We start from the raw sequence: 19,732 nt of genomic DNA, 5'->3' as shown, positions 1-19,732 counted from the left end.
CTTGCCTTTATGAAATTTGGCCACGGTGACACCCAGACATTCTTCACTGATCAGACTCACTTAAAGGGGCAACCCAACTTGCCAAATAGGTTTATTGTACTTGTATCTATTAAATAGATTTAAGTCTGAATAAAACTAATGTACAATACACCACACAAAGTTACTGCAGTGTGTTCCTTCATCAAGGCCAGTGACAGGTCAAATTTCCTACCTAAACCCTAACACATAAATTGACTGGATTAGGCTAACATGGTGTAGTGAGAGGGCAATAGTGTTGGACAGAGCTCTGTGGCCCCCTGAAATTGTGCTGGGGGGTATCTGCCCAGGTCTGCATTAGAAAGGACTAAACTACACACCATGAGTCTATTTAATGGATCTGCTTACGTGGAATTCTGTGCTTATAGCGCACATCATTCTCGCGGGCTGTAAGCGCAGAATTCCGCAGTAAGCTGCATCATGAATCTGGGCCCTATTTTGTTGAGCTGCCATAAGCATCAAATATCGCAGGAGTAATTAATTGAATATGGGGCTGCTTTGATGCAGAAGATATAATGTAGAAAACAGCCAAACAACCAATCAACATGTTAAATCTGAATGACTCCCCCAGGCATCCCAAAAACAATTCACTCCCACAGGAAAAACCTTTAAGAACAACTTAACAAAAATTAAGGAAAACAACAGAGAGAAATGAGGTTGATGTTTGGGATTTCCTGTTGTAAAATGAGGCTTAAATTGTTTCCCAAATTCAGCTGTTTAGACAGACTAAAAATAATATTTCCTGAGTAATCAATTAATTACACTGTATCCCCCCCCATACAAGTGCAGGAGTGAATTATGATTTCCCTATACACATTTAGGAAATATGTTGTTTGACAGATATAATGTGTACATTAGTCAACAGGGAGTCTCATTTCTGGCCAAGCACCAAAAAGCTCAATGTGCCAGTGTGGTTTATTTTATTTATTTTATTTTAATGTTATTACCTTCATTGCACCAAAATGGAAACCCAGACAGGCCCACTAAATGGGGACCCTTGTTCACACATCAAAACCGAAAGACAAGGGACAATCACAACTACAGGCAAACAACCAAAGAAATACTATAAAAAGTAAAACATTATTTCACAAGCATGATAACAATATACAGGAGAACCGGCCTATATAATAGACCTATAAGCAGGAGAGTATAGTTGATTGGTAACAGTGTGAACCTCTCGTTAGCACCATGAATTTACTTCCTGTCGAGTTTGTAAAAAGAAACAATTATTTGTAGAACTTGTAGAAGTTTGAAGTGTTGCTTCTTTGAATCGTTATAGGAAATTGGTGTGACAGTTATTTGTCATAAGTCCAACTTTTGTTAGTTGAAGTTGCCAGAATGCCCAATAAATCAACTGAGCTTTTCATATACATTTTTATAGATACATTAAAGTTTATGGCGTCTGTTTTATGTTCTCTTTATCACTGAAAACACATTATTTCAAGGCTAGGTTAAGTTGTTCCTAAGTTATGGCCATTCATGATGCATTGTAATATGCAGTTTTCGGATTTAAATTTGGTACTTATTTGCAGTGGGTTTGTCCCCATGTTTTTAATTAAAGATCGGATCTGACATTTCTTAAAGCATTCATACATATACTTTCTTACAAACTTGATTTGTGTCTAAACAGGGCTTAAACAACAGTAGCACAATCTTAATGTCATTGTGTTCAATTATTATCATTCAATGTACAGTTTGTATGCATTGTGTAATTCTCAAAACCGTACAACAGTATCCAATAAAATAATATGATAAATGAAATCAACTCAAGTTGACTTTTGATGTTTTTATTTGTTAACCTCATAATAGTAATCTAAGAATTGCCAATCCCTTTGAATTGGCTTTACGCGTATTCTTCTTTTTCTTGCTTTCTTAATAGGGTAAAATCACTACATAGTTGATCATTGTGATTTTCCGTATTTCAAATCTATGTAGCTTAACTAAGGCCTTGATTTTTTTTTTTTAAATAATAAACTAAAATACAAATTTGTGTTGGGGTTGAGTTTGGGGGGGGGGGTGGGGGCTTCTAAACAGCCCAGGAATCTTGCTTGTACACCATGGAGCTCCATGGTTACACATAGGCAGCCAGATGTGTGTCTGTTTGAACACACTGTTTTAAATTTGGGCACCCTGTTTTATCTTTCATTTACATGTGAAAGTATTGTAAGTGAACAATTTGGACATTAATTTTTAGCAAATCTGGACGCCCTTTACCAAATTCTGACTAAAACCTTGCTTGTACAAATGTGGTCTATCCTGCACCATTGATTTCTGCCGTCAAGTTGCTTCAATCAGAACTAGGACTTGTTTTTAGATTCAGTTTATCCAGAATTCCATCAGACACAGTTGGGTCATCAAGTGAATTTTGTTAAATTTAAGGAAACATTTGGACGTGAGGGGAATTAAGAGAAGAAAGTCTTTCAGACGGGGTGGAAATTTCAAATTCTGTAACCAGCTTCTGCCCAGAAAAATGTGTAATGCAAGTGGAGAACATTGTTCACATGTATACAGACAGTTAATTGATCAGAGTGTCTATAATGTGTAACAAATTAGTTTTTTTAATCAGAAGTAGTTTGAAAATGTTAATTTCATTGTAGGTTCTTTTGCTGTTTTGGAATGGGATGAAATTGTCCTCTATGAAATAGGGCCCTGGTTATGACTGTTTCATGACAAATTTGAAATCATTGGTTTTCAATCGGTATAAAATATATGAAGGGGGAACGGTGAAAACTACACAAATGTTTTCATAGAGCCAACTAAAGTTACAGATAACCACATTGTACAAAGTATATAAAAGACCCATACATGACAAAAGACCGTCTTTTTCTTTTTCTTGTTTAGCTACTGTACTTAACTGTCTGTCTGGTTGAATTTTGAGAGGGGCATTTAGTTTTGAAGAGTGGCAGCTCGACAGGTCTGAAAGGGTTTTCCTCTAACATCTATCTCCAATAGACACTTTTACATGGGGGGGGGTGTAAGGAAAGGCAACTTCTACTGGATAATTCACAAGCTGGCCTTTTCCAATGGAGTAAGAGGAGAGAGTAAGAGGATGGCGTGTCTGTACGCAGACAGACCGTTAATGTCGCTGTCACTTCAGGACAGCTGTCTGCATTTGAATCTCGTTACTGGAAAGGTCACTCTGTCTGCGTGGAACTCCCCAAGGAAACAAGGACGGGATGTTTGGATGAGGGAGAAAAGACTCGTGACACTCTTGACATTTAGGCTGGGAGATGATTGCCAACGTCATCGGACATCTCCAATGGATGGCAGACACTTGGGCTTAATTGACAAGATTAAAGGGGCCATTGCGGTCGCTGGAAATGCAAGGAAATTAATTACTACGGTATACAAGGAGATTCCGGGATAAAGGGGTGGAACATTTCCTTGTAACCTTTTCTGTCCCCCCCTCTCCTTATCCTTCTAGACCTGTTACAAAAATACATGTAACATGACAAGTGACTGAATAGTGTTGACCATATCCTTTTACCGCTGCGTGACCAGTGACTGCTATCCACCTCAAGGCACGGATGTGTTACGCGTTGATAAAGATAGACGCATTAAATTGCATTGTAATGTCTTTTTTCTCCTTCTGAAATAATTAAATTCATCCTGCTGAGGAATTTTAGGAACGTCCTTTCGACCAAATGGTCTTTTAAGATAACTTGAAAGGATGTAACTGTGTTGTAGAGTAGTCTGGGTTAACATATTTAATTATAAACCACAAACCTATTTCAAATATCTTATGAAACATCTATTTACATGATATTTATAAATTATACACTTACTTTTTGCCCTTGGTTTCATCTTTCTTTCTTTCTTTGGCTGTTTGGGTTTTGTCTAGGTTTTTTCTCACCTTAATTGTCTATCCATAGGTTTGGGCTTCATGGCAAGCACCTACATTAACCCTTACCCTTTTGTATTTTCGACTTTTTATCTGCTTATTAAAATTATTTTTGAAATATTTAAAATGTGTTCAACTTTAATAACAAGAGACAGTTGTTGATTGTTGAACATGTAATAGATTGATCACTTGTAGAAAGTTAGAATTCAATGCTGCCATACTTGTATAAATGTATTCAACTTTAATAACAAGAGATAGGTGTTGATTGTTGAACATGTAATAGATTGATCACTTGTAGAAAGTTAGAATTCAATGCTGCCATACTTGTGTTCCTAATCATTTCAAAACTATTTAACGACAATTAGGAACTGATTTTGAAGGAACTTTAAGGCAATAATGCAAACTGTTCTAAGTAATAAAAGGCATGTAGTAAAGGAAGTTTCTCAGGGGAGAAAATAAAATGTGGCAAGATTTATGTTAGAGTCCGCACAGCGGCCCTATGGCAAAACAGCCCGACTCAAAACATTTGGGTTTTTTTTTTTTTATAAGATTATTTCTTAGTGAATCTAGGGCGCTTTTTCCATTTCATGTTTCAAAAGGATACCATATATGGATGTGAATATAACATGACCTGCCTATAATCTCAACCTGTCTTTTTACTTGCTCTCTCAAAATGTAATTTTTTAGTTTTTCTGTTTTTCCCCAGTAGGGCTGAGGTTTAATGTCTCTTTAATTCAATGCCGCAGTAGTTTACCAATATTGGTGACTGACTGGCCCAAGAGCCATTATTCACACAGCTTTGCACTGTATTCTCTCTCAAGCCACTCTTAAGAGCAAGGTACAAAGAGCATGAACAAGCATTAGGACATTCATGTTCTGATGGTTCGCCCCGCTGGTCTTCATCATTATGAAGCTATTTATACTGTCATGTTCCCTGTACAGCAATATTTGTGACTATGCAATTAAACTAAATGAGTTGTTTGTCCGAAATGGAGAAATAAATCCAAAACAGGCCAACACTGAGGGGTGAAATTTTCACAAATATTTGTTCGTAAATGTAGGCCCTTAGCCAAAATATCTTCTGCTAAATAACATAAAAAAGGGGTTAGAAATAAGCATTCAAATAAAATGTGCCAATGTATTTCCATTAAACAATTTTGGTAAGAATTGTTTTTCTCAGTTTCATTCTCTCCTATTTCTAGGTGTCTATACTTCCACAACTTTTGAACCAAAGGGGGTATCAAAGTGAGGTTTTAACAGTATTAAAACATATTGTATACTCCTTTCAAATGTAAAATGTTTCATTTTTTTCACTTTACCCCCAGATACTTTGACAGAATTCCAAGTGAAGAAGGTAAGATTAACTGACTTGATTATGGATTTAAAAAAACATCCATAAAGTAAGTTAAAGGGAGGTTAACTTACTTGGTAAGATGTGCTGAAGCTGTTGATAATGTTTAACATATTGAGAAACCATTCCCTTCCCTTTTACTGATGATTGTAGCCCACACCTTGAAGTGGCCTTCAAGCCTTGTGTGTCTGGTGGCTTGCATAAAAAACAAATATAAAAAAATGAAATAAAATTAAAAAAAGGAATACGGTTCAGAGAATTTAATGGTTGAGATTCTCAGGATTGCTTCCCATAAATTAATGATTCCAAATCCTCTTGAACCCTTTTAGTTTGTTTCACAAATTGTTTTTATAGATTCGTAAAAATGGAGGCAAGAATGGGACACCATGCCAATACTCTCGCTGTGATTGTACGGACTTTGATGCCCCTGGTGGTGCTTTACGCAACACATGGCTCGTAACATGCATGTCATGCAGACATACCGAGAGTGAACATCGACTACCGACCAAACTGGACAAACAGAAGAAGAGTAACATTGAGAAGGCACACAGTAGAGCTTGTGTCGGCTGTGATAGTGACTGTATGGGCTACTGTAAGCCTGACTCAAGGTACAGTAGACATTCAAATGGCTCGTTGAAAAAGAGAAAGAGAGTCTCTGCAAATAATTTACCATCTCATTGGACCCCCATTTATCAAAGCACTTGGCTGTAGTGAGAGTCCTGATGTTTTGGTTTTGAAAGGGTTAGTGTAAGAATGTGAACACACATCTGTTTTCCACTCATTGCAGCAGTGTGTTACGAAGTTATTTTAAAAGTTATTCATTTAAATTATGGTCATGGCACTTGTGTCCTTGAGCAAGCAATTTTGTCATAATTGCTTTTTTTCTTCAGGACATTAGCTCTAGGTCCTATGTACTAGAATTTGTAGTGCACCCATTAAAAGAACCCAGAACAGAGCAGGGGTTAACCTGGCCCTGTGTTTCTGGTTCACATAGCAAGCACCCTTGTTTACAGGCTTCCGCAGGCTTGTAAGGTACAGTGACTAAGTTCACCTATGAGACATCCTCGTTTCATTACCAGAAGTATATAATGAAGAAAACTTTGTGTTTTTGTACCATCGTTATCGACAGTATTCCAGCAGAAAGTCCTCTCTCCAAGCAGTGTGCAAATTGTAAGCACTCCATCGATTGTCATCGTCCCTCGACCAGCCTGGATAAACTGATCATCAACACATTAACAGGACGTGTTGGTTTGCAGTGCCGCTTGCAAATGGATAAAGATGACAAGCAGATGACGCCAATATCAATCAATGACAGTGATGACGCAGGGATTGGGGCATGGTTTGAACCCACTAATATTGACCCGGATGACGATGACGGAATTGTAAGTGTCAACAGGTTTATTTGCAGTGGGGTAGGGTGTTCTTGTGCCCCCCATGTAAACCACAGTTAAGTCCCCATACTAAACAAACTTGTATTTAGAGGGGCACTTCAAAAGATTAATTAAAAAATAATACAAAGAATGTATCTCAAACAAAAAGAAGTTATTCTGTTATAACTTTATGTTGAATTAAGATTATTTCCTGAATTTAAATTTAAATTTACTGATAAAAGTGGTATCCTTGAAATAAATAAAAACAAATTCAAGACAACTTTTTTCTAGGTACTGACACAATATTTTTTTCTTGGATTTCATATTTTTTTTTTATTTGCCATGTTGTAAGTCTTCATTTTATTTTGAATTAATAAATCTACTGTGTATAATTTGGTAATTTACTTTCAGATCGCAATGAAGGTGTGCAGATGTAGAGGTTTCTGTCTGGACAATCTAGCTCGTATCTGCCAGAAATATCATGGCTTTACGTAAGATTTTTACTTTTCTGAATTTTTAAGACAAAAAAAAAACAATAGTTTGTTTTTTACACGCAACCACATTCTTTGAAGTGAAATGTTTCTTGAAATGCTTCTACTATCAAAAACTGTTGTACTCCTAACCTAGAGTGATTATGAGTGATTACCTAACATATACCTTCCCTTTAAGATTGTCGGAGGTATTTCTGTCAATTATGGGAAAGGGAGTATTTCATATCGGCTCCTGTCCAGATGTGGGAATGAGATATCATATCCATGGAATACTACAGGGAGTACCGTTCATCTGTTCCCATCAGCTATATTGACATTCTCACATCAGGGCAGCCATTATTAATCCAGCCAAGCAACATTGGAAGGAATCTTGAAATACATGCCACCTTTCTTACTCAGGAGTCGTGAGTCACAGTCCATTGAAAGGGTTGAGACAATTTGGGTATCAAGTTTCATAACTAGGAACTCTTGTTAAAGACTGGGTAATGGTTTTATTTTAGATTTCATGACTTTATTATTTTGTTAAGTTACTAATGGGAAGCCTCTGTTACGAAAATCTGATGAGCTAAAATCATATCATAAACCTTATTTATTTTATGGAGTAACAAAATCAGATTAAAAAAAAACTAAGACAATTGCCTGTTATTCGTGTGCTTTTGGTAAAAGAACACAGAACACTTATCATGGAAGAATATAGGTTTACCCCAGTATTTCTGGTTCACATAGCAAGCACCCTTATAAGTTACAGGTTTTCAAAGCCTTGTGAGCTACAGTGTTGTTTTAACAACACTGTAGCTCACAAGGCTGCACTACAAGGCATCCTCATTGTCATTACCAGAACTATCAAATAATTTTAGTGTCTATTTTTTCATTGACTACAGGGCTGAGATAGTGACCCCTTTTCTGAGCCAGACACCATGCCAACGATGTTCACATGCTTTAACTCTTCACCGTCTGCCCAATGAGCAAGAGAAAGCCGCCGTAAGTTAATAACTTGGACCTTTCTCTGTCTACCCTTTAAATGATGAGCTCAGAAGACAAATTTTATTTTGGGGAGGGTGCGTTCCGTTCCAGCTAAACATTCTTGTTCAAGATGAAGGTTCAGTAAGCAGCTTGATTATGTAAATGAGTTCTGAAGACATGTAAATTTGGGGGGAATGTATTTTCGTCCTTTTTTCTTTGAATAACAAATGTTTGAAAGATCAGTATTAATGGCAAAATTTACACTTGGTATGTGCAAAATACCTAAGTGTAAACTGTAAGAGCCAAGCCCATACATCGTTGGTAAGCTGCTACATTGAGGGACTGTTAAGATAATAGTAAATGTGTGTCATTTGTGCAAATGAAGTGACCTAGACTTGTGGACAAGTCGTTAAATCGGCCCCACGCGCTGAGATAGTGGTCTCGCGAGATCACTGCTCTCGCGCGAACTGATGGCTCCCCGATTTCGACTCCTCATTAACTCCTCGTTAATGAGGAGTCGAAATCGGGGAGCCATCAGTCACTGCTCTCGCGCGAACTGATGGCTCCCCGATTTCGACTCCTCATTAACTCCTCGTTAATGAGGAGTCGAAATCGGGGAGCCATCAGTTCGCGCGAGAGCAGTGATCTCGCGAGACCACTATCTCAGCGCGTGGGGCCGATTTAACGACTTGTCCACAAGTCTAGAAGTGACCAAGAAGGTGAAAAAAACGTCTGTTTAATATTTTTCTTCTCATTCTTATTGTGTAGCTTATATTGAAAAAGAAGAATAACCTGACGTTGAGCGGTGTGATCAGCTTTGGTACTTGTGACAACTTTGCCTCCCAAGAAGCCATTCATGCTCTGCTGCCTCATTCATCAGACCCATATGAGGTAACTGGTTTGTATTTGTTTATTTATTTCAAAACACATCCAACAGTTCAAGCGCCAATAACAGGTAAATAGGAAACAAGAAGAATTGTTCAGGTTAGACGTGAAAGGAAAAGCTCATTTGGGGAGAACCCACTCAAGCAGGTAGGGACTGAAAATCCAATTCACATGCAATGCTCTGGTCTGAGGTGGGATTTGAACCGAGGTCCACAGAGGTGAAAAAAAGAGAGAGAAACTACTCAGCCAACCTGATGCCCTTTAACAAACTCGTGAAGCTCCATGAGTGTTCAGAACGAGAATAATTCAATTGTTTCACTCCGATTTTGTTGTGTAATGTGTGTGTTGTTCACCACAGAGGCCTCTTCCAGATTGTTTGTCAATCTGTTCAGTTCCATTGTTATAAGTCAACCTTGTTTTGATAGCTGACGTGCGTATGATGGGGAGATGACATGGAATTTCCATTTTCTTACAAAGTTGCATGCTGAAAGCATTGAAAACTGCTGAGTTGGGAGAGCATTATTTTGTTTAAAATATCTTCTCCATTTAAGGCTTTACTTTTTTTTCCGGTATAGGGTTACTAAATAGTCGATCAATACTTGAAAACCTAAATTTTGGATTGATTGAATGTGCCAAAACAATTTTACTTTGAACCATTTTTCTGATATCAGATGGGAATGGCTCGAGTGGAAACCAGTACCACAGAGAGTGGCTTCTCCGTCATCATTTCCCTGTCTCCACCATCTTCAGTAAATGATCAGAGCAGTGGAGGCAAGAAAAGGAAGCAGATGGGGAACATCTTGAAAGAAGTGAAGCAGAAGATGAAGAGACGAAAGACAAATGAAGGAACATTTAGTTCACCTGAGAGGTTCGTTTTGTTTGTTTGTTTGTTTGTGTGTTTGTTTGTTTGTTTGTTTGTTTGTTTGTTTGTTTGTTTGTTTGTTCTTTTGTTTAGATGATCTTCCCGTCAAACTCTGCATCATCCCTCAAAGGGGTGACGCCAAGCTGGCAACAGCCAATCTCTATCATACAAACATTGCTTTAATGTATATGATTATGAATTGCACAAGTCAAGAAATTGTGATTTAGTAACTAGACGACAATACTTATTTTAGTCATTGTGAAATCAGCATTGATAGGATTTGAACCCAAAACCTTATGATTGCAAGTCCAGTGAATGTCACTATTGAGTCATTGAAGTATTAATATATTGTCATTTCTATCTTCAGTGATTCCAGCAAAGAAGAGGGGAGTCCAAGTGGAGATTTCAACTTCCCTAAGAAGATAATCAATGACCTCACACTGCAGGGCAAAGGTCAAGCTGTAGTGCATTGTGGGACTGATGCACCTACTGCTCTGGAGTTATGTACAGTACAGATTAAGCGTAAGAACAGGCTCAATATTTATGGTTTAAGGACTTGTCATCAGTAGTAACTATATGCAAAAATAATAGTAGTGACCTGACGTTTCGACCCTACCATAGTCTTTCACTAAGCCTAAAAAACTAGCACATATTTAAGTTTAGTGCCTATCCCCCACGTACCCCATAGTTATGGCACTCTTTAAATCTGAATTTAAGGTGGCGAAGTTACTATCAAATCTTACTGCATGAATCTATCTCTATATTATTAAAAGCAGAATTCCACTTCTTTGCAAACTGCCAAACTTAACAGTTTATAAGAGGTTATTAGCTACTTACTAATTTACAGTTTTTCTCATAGCGCAATAATTCACCAAGTTTGTTTTCACCCCCTGCAGGAAAGAAGCGCATTATTCTTCTGGCCATTGGAAGCACATCAGGCTCTGTGGCTGTCCATTCAGTTTCTACAGAGAACTGTCAGGAAATGAACATAGAGAGCAGTATGAAAGGTCCTACATCAGCAGTAACAAAGTGAGTGATTACTGAAATAATGTTGTAACATAGGCCAAGTTCGCACAAGGATTTGACTTGCAAACAATTTAAACTGATACTCATGTGTTGATAAAGTACCGGGCAATATCTAGAGTCCAAAGGGAGGCAGGGATGAGAAATTTCAGACTCTTATCTGAATCCTGTATTTTTTAAAGCCTGTCTGGTAAAAAAAGAATTCGGTATTTTTCTCCAATATAAAAATAAGTCATGCTCTTTGATCTATTTCTCTAGCACAGAGTATACTGTTCCTAAAAGCTATTTAGTTAGAATCTATAACTCCAGGGGTGATCAAAGGTGGAAATGCAATATTCATTTGAATGCACCTCCAAAGATCTCATTCTAGATCCCAGTTTAAGACTTTTTCATCAGATGACTCTCCCCCCCCCCCCTGTTGAGGTAGAAGTATATACCAGTTGTGGTTGTTTGGTTGTTAGAATCCTCAAAGGTTTTTTATTAGGGACCATTCATATACTCTCATTTTGGAGAAGATCCCAATCGAGATGAAAGTATACCCCATTTGGGGTAGTTTGGTTGACATACATAAAGGTGTCCAGATTGGGAGCCATTGATTTTCACACTGTGGAGAAGTAGGTTCTCCACTGAAGTTAATCCCAATTGGGGTAGTTTGGTTCTTAGTAAAAGTTTCCAAATTTTTAACAATGATATCCTCATTTGGGAGAAGAAGGTTCCAATCAGGGTATAACTATACCCAATTGGGTTAGTTTGGTTGTGTTTATACTTAGGGTTCCTGATTGGGGACCATTTATATCCCTTTGAAATAGAGGTAGAAGCATATCAATTGATGATGTGAGTAACCCTGCGATTAATTCCCCTATGCATTAGGTTAGCGTTGCATCCTAGTGAGAGCTCGCTATACTCAGGTCATATGGATGGAACTGTTGCGATATGGATATGGGATGTCAAGACAATGAAGATGTCTCTGATTGATACAAGGAGGGACAGAAAATGCAGAGTGTCTGCTTTGACTGCCACAGCTGATCAGAAGTAAGTCCGCGTTTAAAGGGCTCAAATTTTACACTGGACCAACGGCCCGAGGCCAAAGATGTCAGTGTTCGGCCAGTAAAGCTCAGGACAGGACAAGTCTGGTGGTCTCGTGGGGTTTTTGTTAACCATTATTATTGATATTCAGTTATTTAAAAGCTCTTTTAACCATTCTAAGAATGCAATCCTAAACAAAAATTTGAAAGCCACATTTGCCCTGCAAGTTGATAAAATGACAAACAATCAATTTGATGATTAGCGTATTACTAGATTTCACATAATAAGTGCCAGATATTACTGAACTCAACCTAATAGTGGTTTGTTTGCTTATTTTTATTCCTCTAGTTATCTTTAAAAGATAAGACAGTTGTCCAATACTTTTTCTGAATATTTAGATTTAATGGACCCAGTTAGTCAAGCAAGGTTCTATGTTAAAGTAAGATCGAGCTGTGTTTATAAAGAAACCCAAATATTTCTGATTGTACTAAAATTGGAGCATTGCAAAGTCCAATCAGAAATGCAAACATTGTACTTATTGTAAATATGTACATGTTTTAAAGACTTTGTGTGTGAGGATGGGACAACTTAATAAGCGAGCGAGAATTGTGTGCTTTTGTTTGTAAACTAGAGCTGTGACCACCTAATTAAGACAGCACTGTGTACCTTTTGTTTTAGACCATGTGCATGCATGGGTCCACCATCAATTTATTGTAATTAAATATTAACAACTTTGATGGCAGCCATTGTCAGTCATACCTCTGGTCACCTTGTTGTTTTTTAAATGCATTATCTCAAATTTGTTTAAACTCTAACAAGTTTGATGTTTTATTATACATAAAGATCTCCTGATTGGGACCATTGATATCCTATTTTGGAGAAGTAGGTTCCAATTGGGGTATAAGTATATCAACATTTGTATTGTTTGGTTGTTATCACACATGAGAGTTTCCTGATTGTGGGCCATTTAAATCCTCATTGGGAGAATCATTACAACTAATGTTTTCTAAGTTGCTTTTAAATGTCTAACCAGAAAGGCGAAGGTAGTTTGTAGAATTGAACTCTGCTCAAAGTTAGAAATACAAGAGCAGCCTCTAATCTAAATACACCAATCCAGGAATGATTTTGTCCAGCAACATTTGGAAAGCAAAGTGATTAGACTGGTCACGTTTTGTGTACACTGAATACTCAAAATGTTTCATAGCAAATGATAACTTTTAAGTAGCAACTGAAACTTTTTGTGTAGCATGTTGATATGCTATTCAAAGGAAATTGTTCATTGGCAATTAGTTGACATTGAGTTGGTTTTTCTCCTTCATATAGGTATGTTGCCGTTGGTTACCAGAATGGAGATGTGTTATTGTATGAGACTGTTGCCAAGGCAACAGAGAGTCCAAGGAAAGCTAGCGTTCCACAACCTACATCGTCTTCTAATCTGAGGTTGATTAGCAGCTGTTGCATTGCATATGGAGCAGTAACAAGCTTAGTCTGGCACCCAAACAAAATGTAAGGAAACAAATACTGTGACAAGAGTAGCTGCTTTGTTGTGTTAAAAGGCCTAGCTTGGCATCCAAACAAAATGAAAGAGGATAAAACTGATCAGGGCAGACATGCACCTAAAAATGCTTATAAATCAGATGCTGCCTAATTGTGTTTGAATGGTACAAAACATAGTAGCTTTCTTATTAGGGTCTTTTACACAATAGAATAATGGACCTTACAGGGGAATTCTTTATTCAACCTGGAACCCACAAGATAATTTTTTTCGAAAGGGAATAATGGAAAAGCATTAGCAGGACCCTAAAAACTGGATCTGTAAGGTTTTGTGTCCTCATCCATTAAAACATACAATTTTTCTAGAGTGAATATCTGAGCATACATGGTTGCTTATATTTTCATGTATTGTAATTTTAATTTATTTTGATTTGTTTATTTTGACAGCATTGTGGCTGCAGGTGGTGAGGACGATAATGTTACCGTGTTTTACATGTTCACAAAAGCAACAAACACTCGCAGGAGAGGAACCATCATGCATTTTTGTAAGTATTTTACCTTTTCGGCTAGATTCATTGATTCAACTTTCTTTTTCAATGTAATTGATAATTTTGTTTTTCGACAAATAGACGAATAGTTGTTTTAACAACTTTGTGAATTCATATTGGTTGCTTTTGGGTGAAGCTTGCATGTCTGTGCTGAGATTTCAAAACTATTCTATTTTAAACAAATATTTGATTGATGGATTGTTTCCAAGAGACGTCTGCCGTTGTGCTGTCCGACTCGTTCCTTCTCATTTCATTGAATACAAATCTGATAAAGTTGGCGACACTTTTTGTTTATCAAAGGTAGATTGACATCACTTCCAGACATGAACAAATGTACCAAGTTGTGACAAAATAACTGACTGAAATTACAAATACCTCCTAAGTACCCAGTGAAAATCGTTTGTTTGTTTTTGCAAAATTTTGAATCATTTTGAAGCAATTGTTGGCTGACCATTGTTTGAATCTGTGAGATTAGTACAAGGTTTGTCTGACAGCTTAAAATCATCACCCTTTGTTTTGTTTTTTCCCGGGTGACACAGAAGCACAAATGTAAACAGGGCGGCGGAACAACATTTCATAGTCCTACCCTACAATTCCACATTTTCTGAAAATCAACGACAGTTACCAATGATGTAATTTCCCTTAAACTCATAGTTTGTTGAACCCAACAGAATCAAAAACACATTCTCCTCCATGGTTCATTCTTGCGCACTTCGTTAGCAACCCATCCTAGAAACCAAGACATCTGTCTATTTCCGTCCTTCACCCAGCCATCGTCAAATCACTTCATGGTCTTTTATCGTCCCCACTCTACTGGAATTAGATGTAGTTCAATGTTTGCACAGCGCACACGGTTCTCACATCTCTGTTAATGGCGGAACAAAGTGTAAACAACTTGAGGATTGTAATGAATTTATGTGTGCACTGTGTATCTACGGAATAGTCATGTTTCTGGGTCCATATTCTGAATCTGTAAACTTAATTGGTTTTATTAAAATTCTTTACTATTACAAAATATAATAAACAGACAGTTCTTGAGAGACTTTTTTCGAACCAAGATAAACTTAAAAACTCAAGATCAATTTTTTGTTTCTTTTCCTTTTTAGCCAATTGTCTTTTGATGTATGTCAGAGGATTTGTGTAACAGTTAAGGCTGGTCCAGGGTACCCATCTCAATTCTAAAATTCAAGTGAAAGTTTATTTTCATTGAAAAATGTCACATTTGTATACACTGTATTATCTCACCTGATACAATTCTATGGTGTTTTGGGTTTGTTTGTTTTTTGTTTGTTTGAAAGTATTGCTTTACAGTTTTCTGCTTAGCAGAAATGAGCAGGATACCACTCACAAACTATACATATAACATGGTAGTTTGGCTGGTAACCTTATTCTGGTAAGCATAATTTTGTTGTACTTTTTCTTTGGGCCTTGAATTTCAATGTGTCAGCTGTCTCACTCTCAGAATCTTCTGGATGAAAACAGGAAGTTTAAAAAGTGAGCAAAATTACAAGGTCTGAAACTGTGAAGTTAATTCATGATCTTCTTTACTTCCTCCTCTCTAGTCAGTCCAAAGAAACATCTGAAGCCAAACACTTTCTACAAGTGTGCCGTTCTTAAAGGTATACCACAGCAAACATTAAACACAGATCCATGTTCAGAAATTATTTATATTATGTTTACAGGGAAGGTATACGTTTGGTAATTGGCAGTCAAAACCTTTAGTTAGAAAGTCTACAGCAACTTTTGATAGTATAGAGCATTTTGAGTAAACATTTCACTTCAAAGTAATGTGGAATATGTAATTTTGATCATTGGTTGTTTTCTTTTCTCTTTCGAATAGATGTAATAAGCAAGTGCTATACATGAACTGTCTTATTATTTCTGGTATTATTATTCTTCCATTTGTGTTCTCAACCAATTTAATTGAGATGAAAGTTAAACTCTGTTGTAGAAATACATGTTTGCGATAAGTGACGGGTTCCAATCAAACTTCAGGATTTGCAAGTGTAAGATGAATACTGTATTTTAAAGTCTATTTTTGGTTTGTTTTCTGTTTAAAGGTCACAAGTCCTTCGTCAGCAGTGTGACCTTTGACCCTCAAGGTGACCTTCTTCTCTCTGCGGGCTGGGACGGTCAAATCCTCCTATGGAGCGCTGCAGAAATTGATGACATAATCAAAATTGGTGACGCTGACGCCACCACAATGGAATGCTTGTCTGGGTTTATCCTTGGGCAAGGCCAGAGGGCTCAGAAGGGTGTGGGAGCCCAGGGAGGAGGGTGCTCATTTGTACCCCTGTGGATGGGCGTAATGGGTGGAGGAGTGTTTGCACTCATGAGAAGTTCCGCATCTAAGGTGCATTTTGTCGGTTATACAAAAGTCTAGAGTCTACAATTATGTAACTGTAACACACCGATACCTTCAAATTATTCATTTCGTTTTATTCTCTTTGTTGTTTATTTATAACAACTTCAACTGAAGTCTTTGTTTGAGATGTACACATTATACATATCATTTTAAATACAACATTATCAACCAAGAAATGTCAAATGGATGTTAAACTGACATTCCATAGGTTACACGTGCAGCTGTCATAAGGTTAATCATTTTATTTTGTTTAACCTAATCCTTAATTTGTTGGAAAAGTTCCTAAATGTTAGAAAAGAACTTTAGATTTAAGATATAATGCAGTATCAGATTTAATGTTTGCAAACTACAAGTTCAATTTTGTGTTGAAATTGGTTGGGGATGGATGCTTAATATAAGAACAATGATGTTTCAAAGTTATTGGTTTTTAATGTTAGGCATTGGCCGAATACGTGGCTACGGCTATGCTTGATCACAACATCATCTTGCTGTGAAGTATATGACCTCCTTAGTTACACCCTTTTGCAGTAGTCAAAGCTGTAGCCGCCAGTTAATGGCACTGGACATTGGTAATAACTCAAAATAATTGTTAGCATTAAAACTTACTTGAAGTAACATAGTTTTGAGAAAGAGGTAATTTCTTACTCGAATGATAAAATACGTTAGATGAAGCCTTTTATTAGGCATCTGAAAGCATACAAAGTAATGTGTCTTTCTTTCATTATTCTCTTGCAACTTTGATGACCAATTGAGCCAAACTTTCCACCGCAGGTTTGTTATTTTTAGCATACGTTGAGATACACCAAGTGAGAAAACTGTTCTTTGACAATTACCAATAGCGTCCAGTGCCTTTAAGAAAGAACTTGGCATAGTGGTAGCAGATTTACAACAAAACTTGTGCCAAGTTCGTTCAATGTTTCTTTGACTATTGTTCTGATATGATACAAATGATAATAAATTTTGAATTTCTGATTTTATTTTCCCCATCATATTTTTGTATCTGAATAAAAAAAAACATATGCAACATTTTATAAATAGTCTCTGGATACCTTTGGTAACTACTAAGCACAATTAATAACCATAGAATCTTACTTGATTAGAAGCACTGCAGCTGTTTATAATGTATAACATTTTGAGAAGTGATTCCCCGAAGGAATATGGTTTTAGAGAAAGGGATTCAACAACATTGCAATTTGAGAAAGGTTTCTCAGATTGTGTATTCCTATTACGGGTTATTCTTCCTGTGTGGACATTCCTGATTTCGGCGAAATCTCAAAAACGAGACCACCTTTTGAAATAAAATGTTCACATTTTATTTTGTTTTATTGTATATCTATGCAATGTATAAATGCAACAGTTTCTTCATTCAATAAAGTGCATAACTGTACTCTTAGACATTTGTCATCGATACATCTAATAAGATGGATGTAAGTACATCTTTATAACACATCCTATTGACGGCAAATACACTCTCACTAAATGCACAAGAAGTGGCCAAAGCCTCTTCACGCTAGCATTACTTTGACATGATGCACCTCCACGCAGAAATGAGCTCACGTGGCATTTCTGATAACGGTTACTTCATTTACAGCTAGATTGACTCATCAGGATCCAAGTTAATAAGCAAATTATTAATTGATTATATTACTAAGGGTATATTATTTCCATGTTTGGTGCAGATTGAATATGACAGGTCTTCTGTGATTTAGAGGGGAATTATGTACGTTTGGTAATCACTCTTGAAATTAAAGATGCTATGTCAGATTTTTGACCGATTTTACCCCAAAATTTTGATTTAAAATTCAATAGGTATTTTGATGGGGGTCGAGAAAGTTACAAGCTTTCATTTGAGCCATTGCTCGAATAAGTCTGCCAATTATTAGAAGCAGTGAAATAAAGTGCTCAAAATTAGTTTTTGTCGGGATCCCGACAATATATCACGTGACCAATTCTTATGTGTTTTATAAGAAACGTTTTATATTTTTGTCATGGTTCCTGACAATTAAAAGTAAAAGTTAAACTTTTTTTTCGTTAGAGCGGGTGATACTCGTTGAAATATCATTCACTAAAAAAAAATATATTTTTTAATGTTTGGGGCATAAATTGGGTTAGGACCCAGTATCTTTCGATAGTATAAAACATTTTGCGATGAACATTTCACTTTGAAGTATATGTTCATGTAAAACGACATCAGTTTTTAATGTGAATCAGAGCTAAGAAGAGTTACGCTATCAGATTGTTTATTCCCTTCAGGGATTAATGTGTGGACATTATATTCACATCGGATTTTCGGCGATATCTCAAAAACGCAACCACCTTTTGAAATTATATTTTGTGAGTTCAACTGATTGAACATCTGCATTTTTGGATTATTAATACAACTAACGATTGTTTGTTTGGGGCAGTGTAAAGAACTATATGCCTTAATTTTCGTTCTCCTTTCTAATCAGATCAACAAATTGTTTTAAACGTTTTCTTAATAATAACATTTTGAAACAGTGAAGAGACGCCCCACCACAGCTTCATCAAATTCACTCCACATTCTGAGATCAGTATAATTCACATCGTCAACATAACTCGGGTCAAATTATTTGTATGAGGTGACTCGACACAGTATCTGTATTAATATTAATGAAACAATGCCAATGTCAATATTTAAGAGAAACAATTTGGTTGGGGTGTTTTCTTATTAAAACTAACATAGCTTGGTATAATTAACAACTCCCTGTCGTAGATACCCAAGCGGCGAGTTGAAAGAAAAACCAGTGTCACATTATTAACGGAGGAACTTTACCCTGCGGCTTGTCTTGTATATCATCAGCTGATTTCATGCCGCCAAATGCGTTTGTACAATTAGAAGTTCAAGAAAGCTCAGTTCCAGTGTGCAGTCATTTCTCTCTTTTTATTAGTGTTGATTCAAGACCTTCATGCTGATTATAGTCCACGATCACTGCAGAGATACTGCATGAACGCTGGTGAGAATTGACTGTTGGGTGTCTCGGCTACAGCACATTGAAAATAGAGTAGTCTATATTCATTATATCCTTCCTGCCGTCGATTTCACAAAACTCTTCCTAATTTGAGACTAATCTTAGGACTTAGGACGAGTCCCAACCCTGCACTGTAGCATGCAGACCTTAAAATTAATCCTAAGTTACTCGTCCTACCTCGAGATAAGACGAGTCCTAACTCTTTGTGAAATTGACTACTTTATTTACAATGTTCCACCCAGCTCGCAAAAAGCATATCTTATGAGTATACCACCAAAGTTACGGATGCTTTGTGAGATGAAAACGAACAGAGTCATTGTCTACTTCACCGGTAACACGTTTTCGGTATGGCAGGATTACGCCGTACAGATAGGCCTCTTGGTATTAGAAGTATAGGCCTATATACCTGTCACATCAAATGCATATATTCAACATGGACAATGCATATCACTCTAGTGACACCCGTCGATTTCACAAAACTCTTCCT

At 36.8% G+C, this 19,732-nt stretch overlaps 1 protein-coding gene across 1 annotated transcript in view; it reads left to right on the top strand.

Moving 5' to 3' along the window:
* LOC117295301 (zinc finger protein basonuclin-1-like) overlaps positions 1 to 16,982 on the top strand; it is a 31,065-nt gene extending 14,083 nt beyond the window's left edge. Inside the window, exons 3-16 of the mRNA XM_033777860.1 lie at positions 5,203 to 5,231; positions 5,583 to 5,836; positions 6,358 to 6,610; positions 7,010 to 7,089; positions 7,971 to 8,070; positions 8,821 to 8,943; positions 9,609 to 9,805; positions 10,167 to 10,321; positions 10,696 to 10,828; positions 11,693 to 11,854; positions 13,172 to 13,354; positions 13,790 to 13,887; positions 15,453 to 15,509; positions 15,951 to 16,982. Of these exons, the coding sequence (XP_033633751.1) occupies positions 5,203 to 5,231; positions 5,583 to 5,836; positions 6,358 to 6,610; positions 7,010 to 7,089; positions 7,971 to 8,070; positions 8,821 to 8,943; positions 9,609 to 9,805; positions 10,167 to 10,321; positions 10,696 to 10,828; positions 11,693 to 11,854; positions 13,172 to 13,354; positions 13,790 to 13,887; positions 15,453 to 15,509; positions 15,951 to 16,273 (2,147 nt within the window). The 3' untranslated portion in view covers positions 16,274 to 16,982. The remainder of the gene's footprint in view (positions 1 to 5,202; positions 5,232 to 5,582; positions 5,837 to 6,357; positions 6,611 to 7,009; positions 7,090 to 7,970; positions 8,071 to 8,820; positions 8,944 to 9,608; positions 9,806 to 10,166; positions 10,322 to 10,695; positions 10,829 to 11,692; positions 11,855 to 13,171; positions 13,355 to 13,789; positions 13,888 to 15,452; positions 15,510 to 15,950) is intronic.
* The last annotated feature ends 2,750 nt before the right edge of the window (positions 16,983 to 19,732 follow it).

This window comes from Asterias rubens, chromosome 10 (assembly GCF_902459465.1).
Source record: "Asterias rubens chromosome 10, eAstRub1.3, whole genome shotgun sequence".
Classification (NCBI taxonomy): domain Eukaryota; kingdom Metazoa; phylum Echinodermata; class Asteroidea; order Forcipulatida; family Asteriidae; genus Asterias; species Asterias rubens.
The sequence above is the reverse complement of the archived record's forward strand: the minus strand, read 5'-3'. Positions and strand labels throughout refer to the sequence as shown.